This window comes from Corythoichthys intestinalis, chromosome 2 (assembly GCF_030265065.1).
Source record: "Corythoichthys intestinalis isolate RoL2023-P3 chromosome 2, ASM3026506v1, whole genome shotgun sequence".
NCBI lineage: Eukaryota > Metazoa > Chordata > Actinopteri > Syngnathiformes > Syngnathidae > Corythoichthys > Corythoichthys intestinalis.
Genome location: NC_080396.1, coordinates 44,034,218 through 44,051,473, shown reverse-complemented (window position 1 = coordinate 44,051,473; position 17,256 = coordinate 44,034,218). Strand labels below are relative to the sequence as shown.

Below are 17,256 nucleotides of genomic sequence, written 5' to 3'. Positions count from 1 at the left end.
AATTATACTGTAAAGCTGGTTAAAATTGAAGTTATATTGTTGTAAGGTGTATTAAATAGTACTTGTTCATGTGCCCTTTTTGATCTATGAGCACCTGCCCCTCCATCGGTCTCTGCATGGCCCTGCTCACAACTAGAGCTACTGGGCACAGTCGTGGACTACCTCCATTTGTGGTGTCCAAACCATCTATGAGGAGTGTGCACACTTTTGAAAGCACATTGTATCAATTTATATTTGTTAAAGTGGGATGCTTTAGGTCGCCAGAGTGAAATTATTTAGCATGAGTTAATTTTTTCACCTAAAACACGTCATTTTCACAAAAGCCTAGTATTTGTAGGTGAAAAACATCTTACAGATGCGCTAGGACACATCATCAGTGACTAGCTTCATTGGGGGTTTTCGTGTCTCTCAACATCAGGGGCTGTGTCCCAGCAGCGTTTGCCCGCGGATCTGCACTCTTAATCCAAAGCCATCTTGTGGCTTTCTATGCGGCTTCAGTTGCGGATCTGACAGTCTTCCGCTTTGCCTTCCCGACAAGTCCTAGCCGGGCTATATAGACATTTTACATCTATTGCGAGAGTACTTTTTCCACCTGTGCTGTTGGCCCATGTTTTTGGCAGGCTTCTACCCCATCAACCACACGGACTGCCTGGAATCCTACTTGCACCACTGTTTCGACGGGATCACAGGAGAACTGGCACATGCTTTTTTCCCGCCAACGGGCGAGATCCACTTCGACGACTCCGAATACTGGATTCTGGGGAACATGCGGTTCAGCTGGAAAAAAGGCACGCTACCCTACCTCGTGATTACACTCAGCCGGGGTGCACGATGAACGCTCATGGGTTGTATGTTTGTTTGCAGGAGTTTGGCTCACAGACCTCGTCCACGTGGCAACGCACGAGATAGGTCACGTGTTGGGACTCATGCACTCCAGGGACCCGAAAGCGATCATGCACCTGAACGCAACACTGACCGGCCGCAAGCTCATTACACAGGATGAGGTGTGGGGTTTGCACCGTCTGTATGGTACGAGGCTAAACTTCCCTCTAAATATGCAAACTGAAATAGATGTGTCGCCGTAGTACTGTTAGGAATGTGGCTTACGATTCCCACAAAATGTGTAAACCAATGACAAAAATAGAGGTAAACCAAGATTCCGTCTTCTCTCTTCTCAGAATGTGATAGTTTAAGAAGGGCGAGGCACATTTTGTCCAGTGTCGTTTTTGCAGACCTTTTAATTTTCGTCTTAGACTTTTACACGAAAATATTTATCAGGCTAAAGTCATATTTTAGTCATTTTAAAATGAGAGTCTTCGTCTGATTTCCGTTGATGAAAACTCGTCTAGTTTTCCTGGTGATAATACACACAGCAGGAAAACAGTACATTACTTTCAACTAACTACACCCACCTGTACTGTGTGTACAGAATAGTTGTCTGCGTTTAAGAGGATGCTAGCCATTAGCACTAACCAAATGCTAACACAAATGCTGTGCTAACACTCTGAGGAACACTCAGCACAGACCTTTAAAGGCTAATGCAGCAGGTCACGTGAGTGACACAACCAAACACTACTACATTGCAGGCTAACTACACATAAGAAAATGTCACACATTGTGAACATTTGACAGAAGCTATGGCGCATTTTCTTCTCGTCAAAAGAAAACGGGCAATCGGCGCATTATGTTTTAGTCTCCTAAGACACGTTACTAGCGTGTTATCGTCTGGTCATCGTCATGAAAAATTTGTTCGTCGGCGAAATATTTTCCTTATGGTCATCGTTGACAAAAACAACATCGATTTTGTCTTGACCATGCAGAGGGTCTAGCGCTGGGGTGGGCAAAGTATTCCACAAAGGGCCACAGTGGGTGCGGGTTCCTGTTCCAACCCATCAAGAGGAAATCTTTTCACCAATCTAGTGACTTGCAAGTGCAATCAGTTGATCACAGTCAGGTGCTTCTTGTTTCAGCAGAAACCTCATTGGTTAAACTGTCTGTGCTGGATCAGTTGGAACAAAGACCAGGACCCACTACGGCCCTTGAGGACCGGTTTGCCCACTCCTGGTCTAGCGCCTATCTTTTGACACAATAACACTGCCTGAAAATAACCTAATGGGGCTGACAAAGTCCTATCTATTAGGGAATGGGAACCTCTCGGTACCTCACGATATGATACGATTTGCGATACAAAGCTCATGATAACGATGATCTGACGATATGGCGATACAACGATTAGCGATACATAGTTCAGAAAAACATTCTAGGATATTCCACAAACAACTAATAAACAGAAAAACAAGCTTCTGCTGTGAATTGGAATGAGTTTATCACTAGTAGACGTTCAATCCGTTTGAAGTGGAGGGATGGCAGCGAATGAACATTCGTTCCTCCCAGTTCAAATGGATTGGACGTCTATGGCTGTCAGTGGCCACCAATGTCAGGCAATGAGGTAATTTTGGGCTATTTAAGGTCATTTACCTGTTGATTTTCAGTTACTTCCTGTTGATTTTGGGGTATTTTACTGGTCACTTCTAGGGGTGCACGATATCCCTTTTTTGATACAGATACCGATAACTTCCTGCTCCTCAAAGCTGATACCGATAACCGATAATAAATATATAATTTTTTAAATGTATAACCTGAGTTTTTGAACACCTGGAGGTTTCACAAAAAAAAAAAAACTAGTGGTGGATTCAACATAGATTTGCCTTTGAGCTCACCAGATTTTTCTTAATGACATGAACAAAACAGTGCGTTTCACTTCTGCACTGCCTGACAGCCAGCTATAAATGAATGCACTTCCATAAACCACAAGGCTTGGTCTTTTCATGCTTTTATAGGAAGACACTCGTCTTAATATTGTGACAGTACAACAGAAAAATACACATATTCAATACTCAATATAAAAAAAGCTTACTACGAAGCTGCGCAACCTTGAGATGAATGTTCGTCGGGAGGCAGCAAGGAATGACATCTGCGACGAGGATTAAATCGACGAAAGGGGGGTGGCGGACATGGCCTGCCATCGGTCCGCAGCTATTCCCTATCTTCTGGATCGAATCAACTGAATAAACTCACCACTGAATTATGAACTAATCTACTGGATCTAATCAACATAACGATCACATTGCCAGGATCGACAATGGACTATTGAGAAAATGAACAATCAGAGGGGATGATAAAAAAACAAAAAACAAACTTGTAATCACTACGAAATCTGAGTGTCAAAAATTGTAATTCGATATATTCTGCGTCCTATATGGTATACTGGGGGCGGGTTTCAATAAGCTTCGGCTTCTCCCGTCTGCCCTATTCTTTTCGGGTTGAATTAATTGTAAACACATATAAATGCTGTATGTTTGTTCGGATTTGTCATGCCTAAAGGGAAAATAAATAAATAAAATAAAAACTGCACAATACACTTATATACACAATTCTATATGTATAGCATAGCACACTAGCTTGAGCTACTAAAGCATTGGTTGGCTTCTATAACACAACAACTTATTAAGTTCTGCACATATGACCCTTCACCACATAAGTAAACATATGGTGCATATCCATATCTTATAGTAAACCTAAAATACTTACATACATTTCCGAGGCGGAAACGTAACAGAAAGCATTCACGATTGTCAATGCTACCGCCAGACACCGCAATGTGTATGTGAATGAGCTTGTAATGTGAACCAAACTAATGTAACAAAAAATAGATGCAGCAAATTATTCTGACCAGCAGGTGGGAGCAATGCCCCGCAAATGGTCAACTGCTTTCCCATACTAGTGTGTAAACTGTAAAGCCAGCACAGTACATATTATCGGTCCTATTAATAATGTTATTGGATTTATCGGGATGACCGATAATTATCGGAACAATAACTATCGTGCACCAGTAGTCACTTCCTGTTTATTTGAAGTTACAGAACAGGAAGTGACCTGGGAATCACCCAAATGAGTAGGCAGTGACTCAAACTCAATAGGAAATGACCTGTAAATGTCCTGAAAATCGGACAGAATGGCTGTGAATGCTCTGGTTTCGAATGAACGTTCCCAGTCTAAATGGATTCGGTGTCGTGCACCGTCAATGTAGCCTTACAGTTAACAGAGACACTATTATGGTGGAAGATTTTGGTAGCAACTTGTTGATTCCTTTTTATTTATTTTTTTTAGACATTGACACCTTTTTAAAACGATTTCTCGATTCTTGGCAGGATAATATCGATAACCTTTTGTGATACAAAGTATCACGATACATCACCATTTTGATATTTTGTCACACCCCTACTATCTATGCTAAAAAAGCATGACTGAAAACCACAATAGGCTAATCGTGGATTTGCACGATGGACTGCGTTTATTCAGTGTTCTGGCTGCCGTTATATTTTGAGTATGAAGAAATTACTTCCTCCATGTGTAGCAATTCTTGCATTATATGACCCACTTATTTTTTATGAAACATTTGCTCAGTGATCCTCATCGTGTGTCCCGTCTCCTCTAGGATGTTTGGACCGCTTCTTCATCTGTCCGTCGTGGGCTCGTAAAGGCTATTGTGAAAGCAAGCGCAAGCTGATGCAGAAGCACTGCCCCTCCAGCTGCGATTTCTGTTACGGTAAGATAGCAATGTTCCAAGTAGAGGGGAGAAAGAGTTCCTCTGTTTGAACACTTTGTCGAGCTGCTGTGATCCTTTAGCCAACAGGTCCAAACCAATAAAACAGTGTCCAGCATCCGTGCGCCGTCATGTACATTTGCTACACTTTCATGTGACAGGGCCCCTCTTGCACAACACAAAATGGCTCCACCCGCTTTGTTGTTGCTTTCGGCCAGGAACGAGGGACAGAGCGAGGAGGCAGGAGGATACAAATCCTTGGCTCGCTCTAATCTGTTCCTCATTGTTGATTGGTAGACGCCGTTCGGCTGTGGAAAATTCCTCAGCCCCTCCAGACCGCTGGAATTTCAGACTGTGGCTCCAGGGTTATAGACACACCAGGTCAATTTGGATTTCTGCTTCATTAGACAGAGCGGCTGTTCTCTAAGCCGGCTCTCATTGTTGATATAGAGGTTGGCAATGGTTCAGATGAGTGTTCAGGAGAACTAGGTGTCCATTAAGATAAGGTTTGTCAACTAGGGCAGTGATCCGCAAACCCCGGGACGGGGACCGGTACCGAACTGTAGCGCATTTGCTATCAGGCCGCAAAGAAATAATAAATCATTTGTTAAAGACCGCAATTTGGCCTGTGCACATCAATCTGCCTGTCTATTCTATTGACTAATCCGAGTAGAGATTTGTATACGTCACCCTCAAGTGGTTGATCGCCATTACTGGGGTGTTTGCACAGCGTCTGTCAAGGTAAACAGTAGCATTAGCCGCTGTTGTGTGCTGCGGCGTCTTTGGACACCTTTTTTACGGGGAAAAGGCCACCTGCTGAGCCAGAAGAGGAGCATACTGGTCCTTCTCAAAAAATTAGCGTATTGTGATAAAGTTCATTATTTTCTCTAATGTACTGATAATCATTACACATTCATATATTTTAGATTCATTACACACAACTGAAGTAGTTCAAGCCTTTTATTGTGTTAGTATTGATGATTTTGGCAAAAAAGTCAATAAAAAACAAAAATCCCAATCTCAAAAAACTAGCATATCATGAAAAGGTACTCTAAAGAAGCTACTTACCTAATCATCTGAATCAACTAATTAACTCAAAACCCTCTGTGAAAGATTCCTGAGGCTTTTAAAAACTCCCAGCCCGGTTCATTACTCAAAACCGCAATCATGGGCAAGACTGCCGACCTGACTGCTGTCCAGAAGGCCATCATTGACACCCTCAAGCAAGAGGCTTAGACACAGAAAGAAATTTCTAAACGAATAGGCTGTTTCCAGAGTGCTGTATCAAGGCACCTCAGTGGGAAGTCTGTGGGAAGGAAAAAGTGTGGCAGGAAACGCTGCACAACCAGAAGAGGAAACTGCACCCTAAGAAAGATTGTGGAGAAGGGCCTGTTCCAGACCTTGGGGGACCTGCATGAACAGTGGACTGAGTCTGGAGTAGAACCATCCAGAGCCACCGTGCACAGGCGTGTGCTGGAAATGGGCTACAGGTGCCGCATTCCCCAGGTCAAGCCACTTTTGAACCTGAAACAGCAGCAGAAGCACCTGACCTGGGCTACAGAGAAGCAGCACTGGACTGTTGCTTAGTGGTCCAAAGTACTTTTTTCAGATGAAAGCATGTCATTCGGAAATCAAGGCGCCAGAGTTTGGAGGAAGACTGGGGAGAAGGAAATGCCAAAATGGCTGAAGTCCAGTGTCAAGTACCCGCAGTCAGTGATGGTCTGGGGTGCCATGTCATCTGCTGGTGTTGGTCAACTGTGTTTTATCAAGGGCAGGGTCAATGCAGCTAACTATCAGGAGATTTTGGAATACTTCATGCTTCCATCTGCTGAAAAGCTTTATGGAGGTGAAGATTTCATTTTTCAGCACGACCTGTCACCTGCTCACTCTGCCAAAACCACTGGTAAATGGTTTACTGACCATGGCATTACTGTGCTCAATTGGCCTGCCAACTCTCCTGACCTGAACCCCATAGAGAATCAGTGGGATATTGTGAAGAGGAAGTTGAGAGACACCAGACCCAAGACTGTGGATGAGCTTTAGGCCGCTATCGAAGCATCCTGGGCCTCCATAACATCTCAACTGTGCCACAGGCTGATTGCCTCCATGCCACGCCGCGTTGAAGCAGTCATTTCTGCAAAAGGATTCCCGACCAAGTATTGAGTGCATAGCTGATATAAATAATTGAAAGTTGACTTTTTTTGTATTAAAAAAACACTTTTCTGTATTGGTCGGGTGAAATATGCTAATTTTTTGAGGTAGGGATTTTTTATTTTTCTTGACTTTTTTTTTTTGCCAAAATCATCAATATTAAAAAAATAAAAGGCTTGAAGGCTACGGTTGTGTGTAATGAATCTAAAATATATGAAAGTCTTAATGTTTATCAGTACATTACAGAAAATAATGAACTTTATCACAATATGCTAATTTTTTTAGAAGGACTAGTACAACCAAGTCCATTCTGCATAATATGTGGCTAAAAGCTAGCAAATGAAGCAACAAAAGCGAATGCACCGAGAGCTTCATACATTGTAGCGAACCGTATTGCTAGAGCCAAGAAACCTTTCACGATTGGAGAGGAACTCATTACGCCTGCGACCAAGGATATTTGCCATCAAGTTTTAGGGAATGCAGCTGTTTAAAAAGGTTGATTCAGCATATGGTGAGCTACATTTTCCCTGCGCTTTAATGTTTGTTTTCAGCCCTGTCGTGTTATTATATATTTACTGTAACTTTCTGCCACACATTGCCAGTCTGTGAAAGAAGGCCCACATCACACTGGTCAGTTATGCAAAAAAGGTTGGGGACCACTGACCTCGGGGACAATTGCTTCATCAGGTGCACCATCTCACTTAGCTTTTACAAATGATTTCAGGGAACTTATACTTCAAGAGTGGTCATAAGTACAGACAAGAGGGTTGCACGTCTGCCTTATATATTTTAGGTCCAGGTTTGGCCTTTCTGTTTGGAGTTTGCGGTGGAAATGTTTTTTGGTTTTTTTTCGCCCATATGTACACCTTTAAACGTTTGCCAAGTTCTCAGAGAGTACATTTTTTTCTACTCCCACCAGAATTCCCTTTCCCAACAGTGGCTCCCACATCAACACCCCCGAGAACCAAACACAAGCTGGTGGTGGAGGGCAAAAAGCTGACGTTCCGTTGCGGGAAGAAAATAGCATCAAAGAAAGGCAAAGTATTGTGAGTATGATCAGCATTTGCTCACCAAGTTTCATAACGCATGCCGTGTTGTAACTCACACCTCCATTCACCCTTCTTAGCTGGTTCAAGGACGGCGAGCTTCTCGAGTTCTCGCATCCGAATTACATCACCTTGAAGAACGACCACATCACTATAGTGGCCAACGCCATCAACGAGGGTACATACACCTGCATCGTGAAGAAGAAAGACAAAGTTCTCACCAAATACTCATGGAGAGTGCGTGTGCGATTCTAATAAATTGAATACTTTTTTTTTTCACTTGGGCACATATTTCTTTTATACCTTCTATTCTATGTACTGTTTTGTTTGTGCAAATGTCATTCCACGTGAGCTAAATAAAATACTCATCCCAGGTATCCATACATCTTAAGTATTCCTGTGAGGTACTAGAAAGGTATCATTGACATTCCCACTAGGAGACCACTCGTGTAATGAATTCCAAGACATACTGTTGAAAAAAAACAAAGTAATTTGTTATTCAGACTGTTTAGGTCAGTTGTCTGTGCATTCCGCTGCCCTGGTGGTAGTGGGAGTTAGCTCAAAATATTACATATTTATTTAATTGTATGTTAATCAGACCTCAATTTGACTTTAAACTACTTAAGTCATATTAATTAAAAATGTTGCAAAGTTAACTTGTGTTTTCTAGCAAAACACGAAAAATACATTGAAATTTGGTTGAATTGAAATTTAGATTTTTGTCTTTTTAAAGTGAACCTTCCTACTCTTGTGCTTTCATATTGACTGCAACTGACAGCAATAGGCGTCCAATCCCTTTTGACTAGGAATGGTTGGCAGCGATAAAACATTATTAAATGCCAGTCATTCCAGTTCAAATGGTGATGATGGCTATCGCTGTCAATGGCAGTGTCAATCAAAACATTGGAATGAAGCACCAAATAGTTCGAGAGCCCAATTGGAATGCAAAGGATATTTTTTTCATGGCAAATGAAAATGGTCAGTTTGGAGGCCTTAACATGCACGAAAACTAACCAAAATTTGCACATACATGTGCTTGGCGTGGCACCCACTTGGAATTTTTCAAAAAGGCGCCTCCTATCTGTTTTTTTTTCAATGTAGAACAATGAAAATTTGTGGAGTCAATACCTTGTGCAAAACTGCTCCAAAAAGTCTCTTGCACCCATATTCCAAACCCAACAGGAAATCAGGTATTTTGGATTGAATGTGACATTTATATTAAATCACAAGGGGCATATCTGATACATTGGCACCTAGGGAGTTAGTTGGATCCTCCTCAAAATGGGTGAGACTGTTCAGGAGACATATGAGATCTTAAGTTATCAAAATGGTGCATTTTCATTCACGGGCCTGTCGTGGGCAGGACACCAAAGTCAGCCCTTTTTTTGGCAACACGCCAAATTCAATAAATGACCAATAACTCCCTGATCCAAGGTGCAGTCTTTTTCATATCTGGTATGTATGAGAGGTATCCTAGCCTGAACACAAAAGCATTGAAAAATTACCCATTAGGCCTGGCGCCCCTGCTGGGAAACACCCTTTTTGTTTCTTTAAACTATATAGTTTTTTCCCATGGAGGAGGAGCCCATCTCAAACCTGAATTTGGGGTCTTAAGACATAGGCTCAGGTGCCTGATGAAAAATATTGAGATTTCGTTGAAGGAGAAGGGTCCCAATAGGGAAGTGAAAATGACCGACACCATTTTGTCTCGCCACAAATTTTGAACGGTCATAACTTGGCAGACACACAGCACATCTGCGCCAAACTTCCCGTCCGTGCTTAGTGCGAGTCGTACCCTGAAGGGTCCTTTAGGGGTTATTTGCATCAACTCTGCTACGCTAACAAGTGGAAACAGAAAGTCACTCATTTTACTTATACATGTCACATACATTCTTTTCAAGTTGTTCATTGTAGTTACAAGACCTTTTGCAATACTACATTTTAAGGCCCATGTCCACATGTCTGTTGCCGTGACTACTCTTTGTTCACCATTAAAAGGAAGTACATTTATTCAGGGACTTAGGCAGCTTATAGTTAGGCCTGTCGCGATAACAAATTTTAGTGTGCGATAATTATTCTCATAAATTATTGCGATACGCGATATTATTGCGCCCCCCCCCCCCCCAATTTTTTTTTTAAACCAATTTACAATAACAGAATACAGTATATATTAATGGATCAAGTACACCCATTTAAACGCGATAAATATTTACTCTTAAATCCAAAAATACTTTTTAAGAAATCACAACTAAAAACAATAGACCATGCCTCTTAAGTAAAAAAACAACAACAATATTGATACCGCACAGAAACACAGAATAAACAAAATGTGTTTTAAAAAAAAAAATTGCACTTAACTTTTAGGCAAATGAAAACTTTTCCCGTCATAGCTTCTGCAGTGGTGTTCCATAAGGATGCAACGATACAGTTAAGTCACGGTTCGGTACGATTTTTGATACCGGAGACACGATTTTTGATCCGATTCAATACATTTAATGCTCTGTAAAAAATTTTAAAAAAAAATTTTTGGGGGGGGTTTTTTTTGCTAACGAGCAAAAATTGAAATTGCCATCATATAAACATGCATTTCAGTGCATAATATTTATGTGCTTACTTCTTTCTGATCTGAAAAAAATTGTATAAAAGTGCGGAGAACAATCTTTACTGTTTGTAAAGTGAGGCCAGGCACCCCGTTGACTGCTACAGCTCTCTTAGCAGCTAGATTTACTAAATGAGCAAGACATCCTATTTGTAGTCCGAATCCATCTGTGTCTTTTACTGAATTAACAATATTTGCAACATTATTTATAGTCACTGGTATGGATTGATTTGGCCTTCTTAACTTCCATTCAGTCATGACAGTTTAGAATTCATCGATGTAGTATATGGACTAAGTGTCCCATAATCACTCTGGGCTCACGTAGCCAATGGCATGGGACGTAGCACATCTAGTTTGCCATTTCATGATATCTAGTGTGTGGGCGCATTTAAAAAGTTAGCAAGCGCCGCTGAAGTCACGTCTGCTCATTACTACACAACACCAGCATATGACAATTGACTTTCATAAACAGGACGAGTTTGAAGCACAGCGCTCTTAATTTCATTCAGCTGTTTGTTGTCAAAGCGAGGTTGTTCGTAGCAGCCAAGTCGGTAACAATGTTTTGGTGGACTTCGTTGTAAATATCCGGCGTTGTGCCAAAAAACAGCCGCCCCGCGTGAAATGTCACTCCTGACGGGAGCGCTCACACGTCAACAACACCGGCACGCCGTAGATGGTCCACAGTCACTCCGGAGCACTGACGCGGCTGGTATACTTTGAACAATAGGATATAATGGGAACGATTGGCTCCGACGCTAGTTTTTGCCGGACCTGGAACGAAGATGCATTTTGCGCAGTTGGTATCGAGGAATCCAAACTTTTAACAGCACGTTTGCCGCACGCGCGCACGCACGTGAGGCGATAAATCGCAGCGGAAAAATTACCGCCTTCATTTTTATTTATCGCGTGATAAATGGAATTATTGCATATTGCGACAGGCTTACTTATAGTCACGAAATTTGGCACACTTGGTCGAATTGGCCTATTTAGAAGTTTCATTTTGGTTTTGAATAAGGGCATGGCTGCACAGCTCAGTAGCGCCTCCTTTTTGTAGAACCCTCTTCAATAGGGATTTTTCCTCTTAGGTGTATGAATGTATTTCTAATCCTAGGGAAAAAAAAGTTTTGAGCACGTTGGGTTCTCATGAGATAATAAATCGGGGACGATCTGCCATCACCCTCACCTGCGTGTCGTCTGAGTTGCGCTAAACAGCAATAGCCTGTTCAGTCCTGTTTGCAGGCCTAGTTAATTTTGTAATATTAATACAGGTCTTGTATTTGAACTCACATTAGGGCTCATCCTCACCCACTTAATAAAAACCTATAGGTCTGACAGTGCTTTTTTTCGTGGTAATAGTAGACAAGGAGAGCCGTGCGACAGTGTGAAACTCAGCCAAAAGTACTCCTTTTAAGGAAGAACATGGAGTGTTTTCTCTGGCCTTTGGATGTACAATATTTGGACCTGCAAGCACATGTGGAAGACCTCACACGCCTCACTTGCTTTCCTCAGATGGTGTCGTGCCAAACACCGTCAGTCACATGATCCACCAGCTGTTCTTCTTCAACGCACCACGTGGAACATTGGACACAAGCGCTTCACTGGTGGGAGATCGATCAAACCCAACCCTCTGTTTTGTTTAAGCGTCATATCTTGGACAGAGCTGACGTGCCGCTTTTTTTTTTGTAGGCCGTGAATCAAAGAGTTGATTTAATCAATTCCAACATTGAGGAGCCATTTAATTAGAAAAGGCACAGAATAAGACTGCGTGGCGACATGTGGAATGACATCATCTTGGACAGAAAAGATGCGAGATGCCCAGCTCCAGCAAAATGCTGCTGTGTTTGCGAAGCAGACTAATTACCAAGAAACTTTTATATTTTTTTTATTTCTGGAAAAAACAATAGCCATTTATCACTTGAGTGAACAGGCCAAATAATGAAACATCAGCTCTGTCAAGTTCATGAATGGGACCTATCCTGAAGTTAAAAAAAAAAGTGAAAACAATAAACTAAACCAAGTTTTAAAATTACCAAATTAGATATGGTAAAAAGCGGTGGAGAGTCACAAATTTTAGAACACGTCATAGCCACCATTCTTGCTGTGAGACAGTCCTTGTCAACCGTTTGCGCCGATCGCATATCGATCTGCTTTGTAGTTGAGTCCAGTGGCAGCAGTCCGTGTGTGCAATGTTCTTTCTCAGCCGGTAGGCTCACTCAGAATTTGAGGCTGAATCCGGGGCCGACTGCAGATGCTCCCTGATTACTTGTGGTCAGGTGAAAGCCGGTGTCTTTTAGGTCATCATCCCCCTGCAGAGAGGAATAAAACATGGCAGCGGGTCACGCATAAGGGGGAAAAAAACACCCATGACAAAGAGCTCACCTTAACACTGAAAATTTGTAGTAAAAGTGCAATTTTTGATCACTTAAACCAGCGCTACATGAAGTGTGTCAGAAAAATTTCAGAACTAGCATCGCAAAAGATGTACGTCATAATCAAGCCTCGCCAGAGGTATGAGTGATACAACAACCAACGTGCCATTTTTCAGGAATGACCCCAATATAATCAGGTGGTCGTTAGAGCTGTCCCGACTAGTCGACGTCATCGATGGCGTAAATGCGTCGACGGGCAAAACATACCGTCGACGGGTAATGACGGGTTAAAAATAAATTACGTGCTGATAAAGTTTAGAATGGCGTGCGCTCGCGATGCAAGCGGTTGTTACCGGCACCCCCAAGGCGGCCGCTGTTATTCTCAATGTGACTGGCAATGTCTGATTGAGCGGAGAGGAAGAAAGTGGGCGAGCGAGAGAGAGGGAGTGAGTTAGTTGAGAGTTGGGAAAGTGCACGGATAGCGAGGAGTTAAATGGGTGCATCCCCCACGTTTTTGTTTTGGTCAATAAAAGTATCCATAAAAAGCCATCCGACACCTCTTGTTTTTACGCACGCCGCCGCCTTCCTGAGGGGGAAATCGGACGAACCGACAACAACCGACGACAACGAGCCAAGTGAATCGCCGGTTCACTCCTCACTACGGCGAGGAGTTGAACACCGCCAATTACCAAGAAGGGCAGAATTGGTAACACGGTGAAAGCGGCATAAAGCCAAAAAAGAGGACCAGAAAAGCCAGAGCCAGGAATTATTTCAAGGAAAATATGGAGGATGCCACTGTGTGTACTCTTTGCTAAGCTCGCATACCAAAGTAGCACGTCGGCTAAGAACGAACATTTGAAGCGCCGTCACATGGCCACGGTAGCACATCGGCTAAGAACGAACACTTGAAGCTCCATCACCCACGTGTAATTTTGGAAGACAACAAGAAACAACAAGCTAGCAGATTGTAGGTCCATACAACTTTCTAACGATTTTTTCAAAAATTGAAGTTGCCTTTATGTGCGTCGTTATCAACGTGCATTTTTATTTAAGAAAATAATAAATAACATATACATATATATGATTATATAATATTTAATTATTATTAAATTTATTAGGATCATGGAAGCTCCCTCTTGGGGAAAAAAAAATCCTGTAAATACATAATATAATAAAAATATATATGGAGAAACAGCACTGGCCTGTTTACTGTAATCCATGACTGCACTAATGTTAGTTACTTTATATTATAAAGTGTGATTGTGTATATACATATAGTAGTATACTATAAAATTAATATTATATATTCAATTTTCATTACTATGACTATGTGTGACTTTCATTCAAAATAATTGTGGTAATATTTTAGTGTGCCCTCTGCTTTATCTATTTTCAGGTTAAAACAAACAAAAGTTGAACAGTTTTCCCCCTCCCAAAAAATTGCCGAATGCACACCAGAAAGAGCATCTCAACTCACACAAAGTATTCTGAAAATGATTGTCTGGGACATGAGGCCCATTGCAATTCATTTTAACATTTATAACAATATAGACATACCACAAAAAGAGTAAAAATTGTTTTGACTCCTGTTAAAAAGGTGAAGTCACAATGTTTCTTTTTACTTTTTTTTTTTTGCACTAGTTAAAGAGCATATGACACGAGAAAAAAAGTCTTAAATGGCATTATTATGTGAATTAGAATCATATTTTGAGACGATTCGACTATATACAACAATTTAGCAAAGCACAGATGACGAGAAATTAGTATTTTAATCTGCCGGTTAGCCACGCCTACCATTATAGGGCTTTAGCGTCCCCAACAGGTGGATGACGTCAGCGGTAGACTGGGCTCATCGGTTTTACTATTCAGCCCATTCAGGGGGAATTATTCAGAACGAGGAAAACGCGACGAAGAGAGCCGCAAAATGTCATTGTTTCAGTCTCTCTACTCCAATATTTTTACAGGATATTCTTTTTATCCAAGTATTTTTCCCCAATAGCTATATAAATGGCTTGAGAAGGACCAGTCAGCCCGTCAAGGGGGAACTATTCACAATGAGGAAAACGCGACGAAGAGAGCGGCAAAATGTCAGTGTTTCTGTCTCTTTACTTCAATATTTTTACAGGATATTCTTTTTATCCAAGTATTTTCCCCAATTGCTAAATAAATGGCATGGTCATGACAAATAACAGTCTTGTGCTGAATGGAATATGAAATAATAAAAATGCATTTATTCAGGACGACATGGCAAAATTACTCCATAATGGTCAAAACTGTCGACTTCACCTTTACTGTCGCACCTCCCAAACGATATTTTATGACACCTAAATCGGACATATGCCATTTCCCTTCCCCGGCTTCGGAGAATGTAAACAAACCAGAAGGCGTGACAGCTAGCCGACATGCTAACCCGGACCGAGTGATGTTTCAAAGTCTTCGAAGCGGAAAATCACACATAACTAGCCTGGATTATTTGACATGACGACCCGGTTGTCGATTGTCTTCGCGGATCGGCAAACCGCCCGACGGAGAGCAATTTACAGTTCGTTCCCGGAGGAGGGTGGCTGGAGTTGTTGTGCAGCTAACGTGCTGCTGCTAATGAGCATTAGGAGAGCTTTTTACATGCCTATCAATGATCAAACGTAAGTAGTCCTTTATTTAAAGGAAGTCTGTAGTGTTTACTTTGTAATCGCTGTATTCGTATTTGACATAATACAAAACAAGATGTTTACTCATTTCCTCGTAAGTCCAATGGTCCCACAGTAAATATCCACGGTGAATGGGAACCTTTTGAAACTCCAAAAAGGCGCATACGCCTCTCCCTCATACAGAATGATTTTTCTGCAGCCGTTTGGCTGGCGTGATGCGAAAAATAAACGTATTAATCCGCAAAATCAGCTGAATCCTTCGTCCTCATACACAACAGTACACTGTAGCGTGAAGAGGACGTCTTCTACCGTACACGTCACAGCGCCCTCCTCCTCAATGCAAGACCGAAGCCGGAAGTCACTCATTTTCATGGCGCGAGATTCAAAAAACTAAATAAAAACAGCGATCGCTTCCACACACATCCAAGCGGTCCATATCATTCAGGGTCATAAAATTCCGCGTGTATTATGAAATAAACATGCTTTTTCGTGTCACAGGCACTTTAATGCCAGCAGCATTTGACCTTATTGTTTGTGATTTATTATTGATATTTATGTTATTCATACATTAATAAAGAATTTAGGTATTCTAAAATGTTTTTGTGAATTAATAAGCTTCAACAAAAAATTCATTATTAAATTAGTTAAAAAAAAAAAAAAAAAAAGTTATTAGTCGACTAATCGTAAAAATAGCTGACTAATCGGGAGGAAATTGTGGTCGTAGATTGGGCCCATTTTCTTAGGATCGGAATCGGATGTAAAAGATTGTTTTTAAAATGTATTCATTTTTAATTATTAACTCTTTGGCTGCCATTGACGGTGATAAAACATAATCCAATGATCGCTGCCACTCCGTCCAGTTAAAATGGATTGGACGTTTATTGCCATCAATGGCAGTAAAACATGATCTCCCAATGCGAGCCTTCCCAGTTAGAAAGGATTTGATGTGTAGAACTTTCAAGGACAGCGAATGAGTTAAGAGCTACAAGCAAAAACTTATAAACATATCCAGTACATGTTACACTGTTTTTATATTTACATTCTCAAAATCGGGTTACACGGACTTTGACTCACATGCAGAAATATGTGATCGGGATATCCCTACATTTTTTTGCTTTGACTTGCAAAAGGAAATTTGAAATACAAGCACTATTTTGGTGGTAATGATCTCACTCATTTCATAACAAGCCACGGTTTGGCACAGTGGTGGATTAGTGAAAAATTCCATTAAAAAACGAGGCGTCAAGCTGTCATAGGCCACTACTGCTGTTAAAGTACACATAAAACACACACACACACACAAAATACCACAGGTTCTCTGTACGCATCCTGGTTGATCGTACGGCCCATTTTTAAAGGGAAAGTTTAAATGTGTCACAGCAGTCCTGGAATTTTTGTGACACATATTATACTAAAACGTACAAAATCAATCAAATGAGGTGGCCATTGTGTAAACTATGAAGTGACAATATATGGCAAGGGTGGGGAAACTCAAGGGCCACTCTAGTAAACAGTTTTTTTTTTTTAACTTGAAAAAGAAACGTAACTTCAAAAATGTGTTTAAAAAAAAAAAAAAAGTCAAAACAGTGTTGTTCCAACTGATCAGTGTTGTTTTCTTCAACGATGACCATAACAAAAATATTTCGCACTGAAAACGTGTTTCGGGAGACTAAAACATAACGAGATGCCAGTTGTTTCACTACACGAGAACAAGCTGAAAATTCACCATAGTTTCCGTCATAAATTCAGTGTGAGATACAGTGATCGTTTTTCGAGGTTACTGGGGACCAGAACCTGCTGCGATAAGCGAAAAACTGCGAAGTAGCGCACCCCCTCA

The 17,256-nt window shown here is 41.3% G+C and overlaps 2 protein-coding genes across 6 annotated transcripts in view; one reads left to right on the top strand and one right to left on the bottom strand.

The window, feature by feature from the left end:
- mmp23ba (matrix metallopeptidase 23ba) overlaps positions 1-8,601 on the top strand; it is a 30,845-nt gene extending 22,244 nt beyond the window's left edge. For 2 of the 3 annotated variants that reach the window (XM_057860985.1, XM_057860976.1), the window contains exons 4-8: positions 621-788; positions 865-1,029; positions 4,499-4,609; positions 7,677-7,803; positions 7,884-8,601. In XM_057860985.1, coding sequence (XP_057716968.1) covers positions 621-788; positions 865-1,029; positions 4,499-4,609; positions 7,677-7,803; positions 7,884-8,058 — 746 coding nt within the window. In that variant the 3' untranslated portion in view covers positions 8,059-8,601. The remainder of the gene's footprint in view (positions 1-620; positions 789-864; positions 1,030-4,498; positions 4,610-7,676; positions 7,804-7,883) is intronic. The other variant, XM_057860993.1, reaches the window with a different exon arrangement.
- A 1,398-nt stretch (positions 8,602-9,999) lies between these two features.
- Positions 10,000-17,256, bottom strand: part of cdk11b (cyclin dependent kinase 11B) — a 37,855-nt gene continuing 30,598 nt past the window's right edge. For 2 of the 3 annotated variants that reach the window (XM_057860948.1, XM_057860963.1), the window contains exon 20: positions 10,000-12,708. In XM_057860948.1, coding sequence (XP_057716931.1) covers positions 12,616-12,708 — 93 coding nt within the window. In that variant the 3' untranslated portion in view covers positions 10,000-12,615. The remainder of the gene's footprint in view (positions 12,709-17,256) is intronic. The other variant, XM_057860956.1, reaches the window with a different exon arrangement.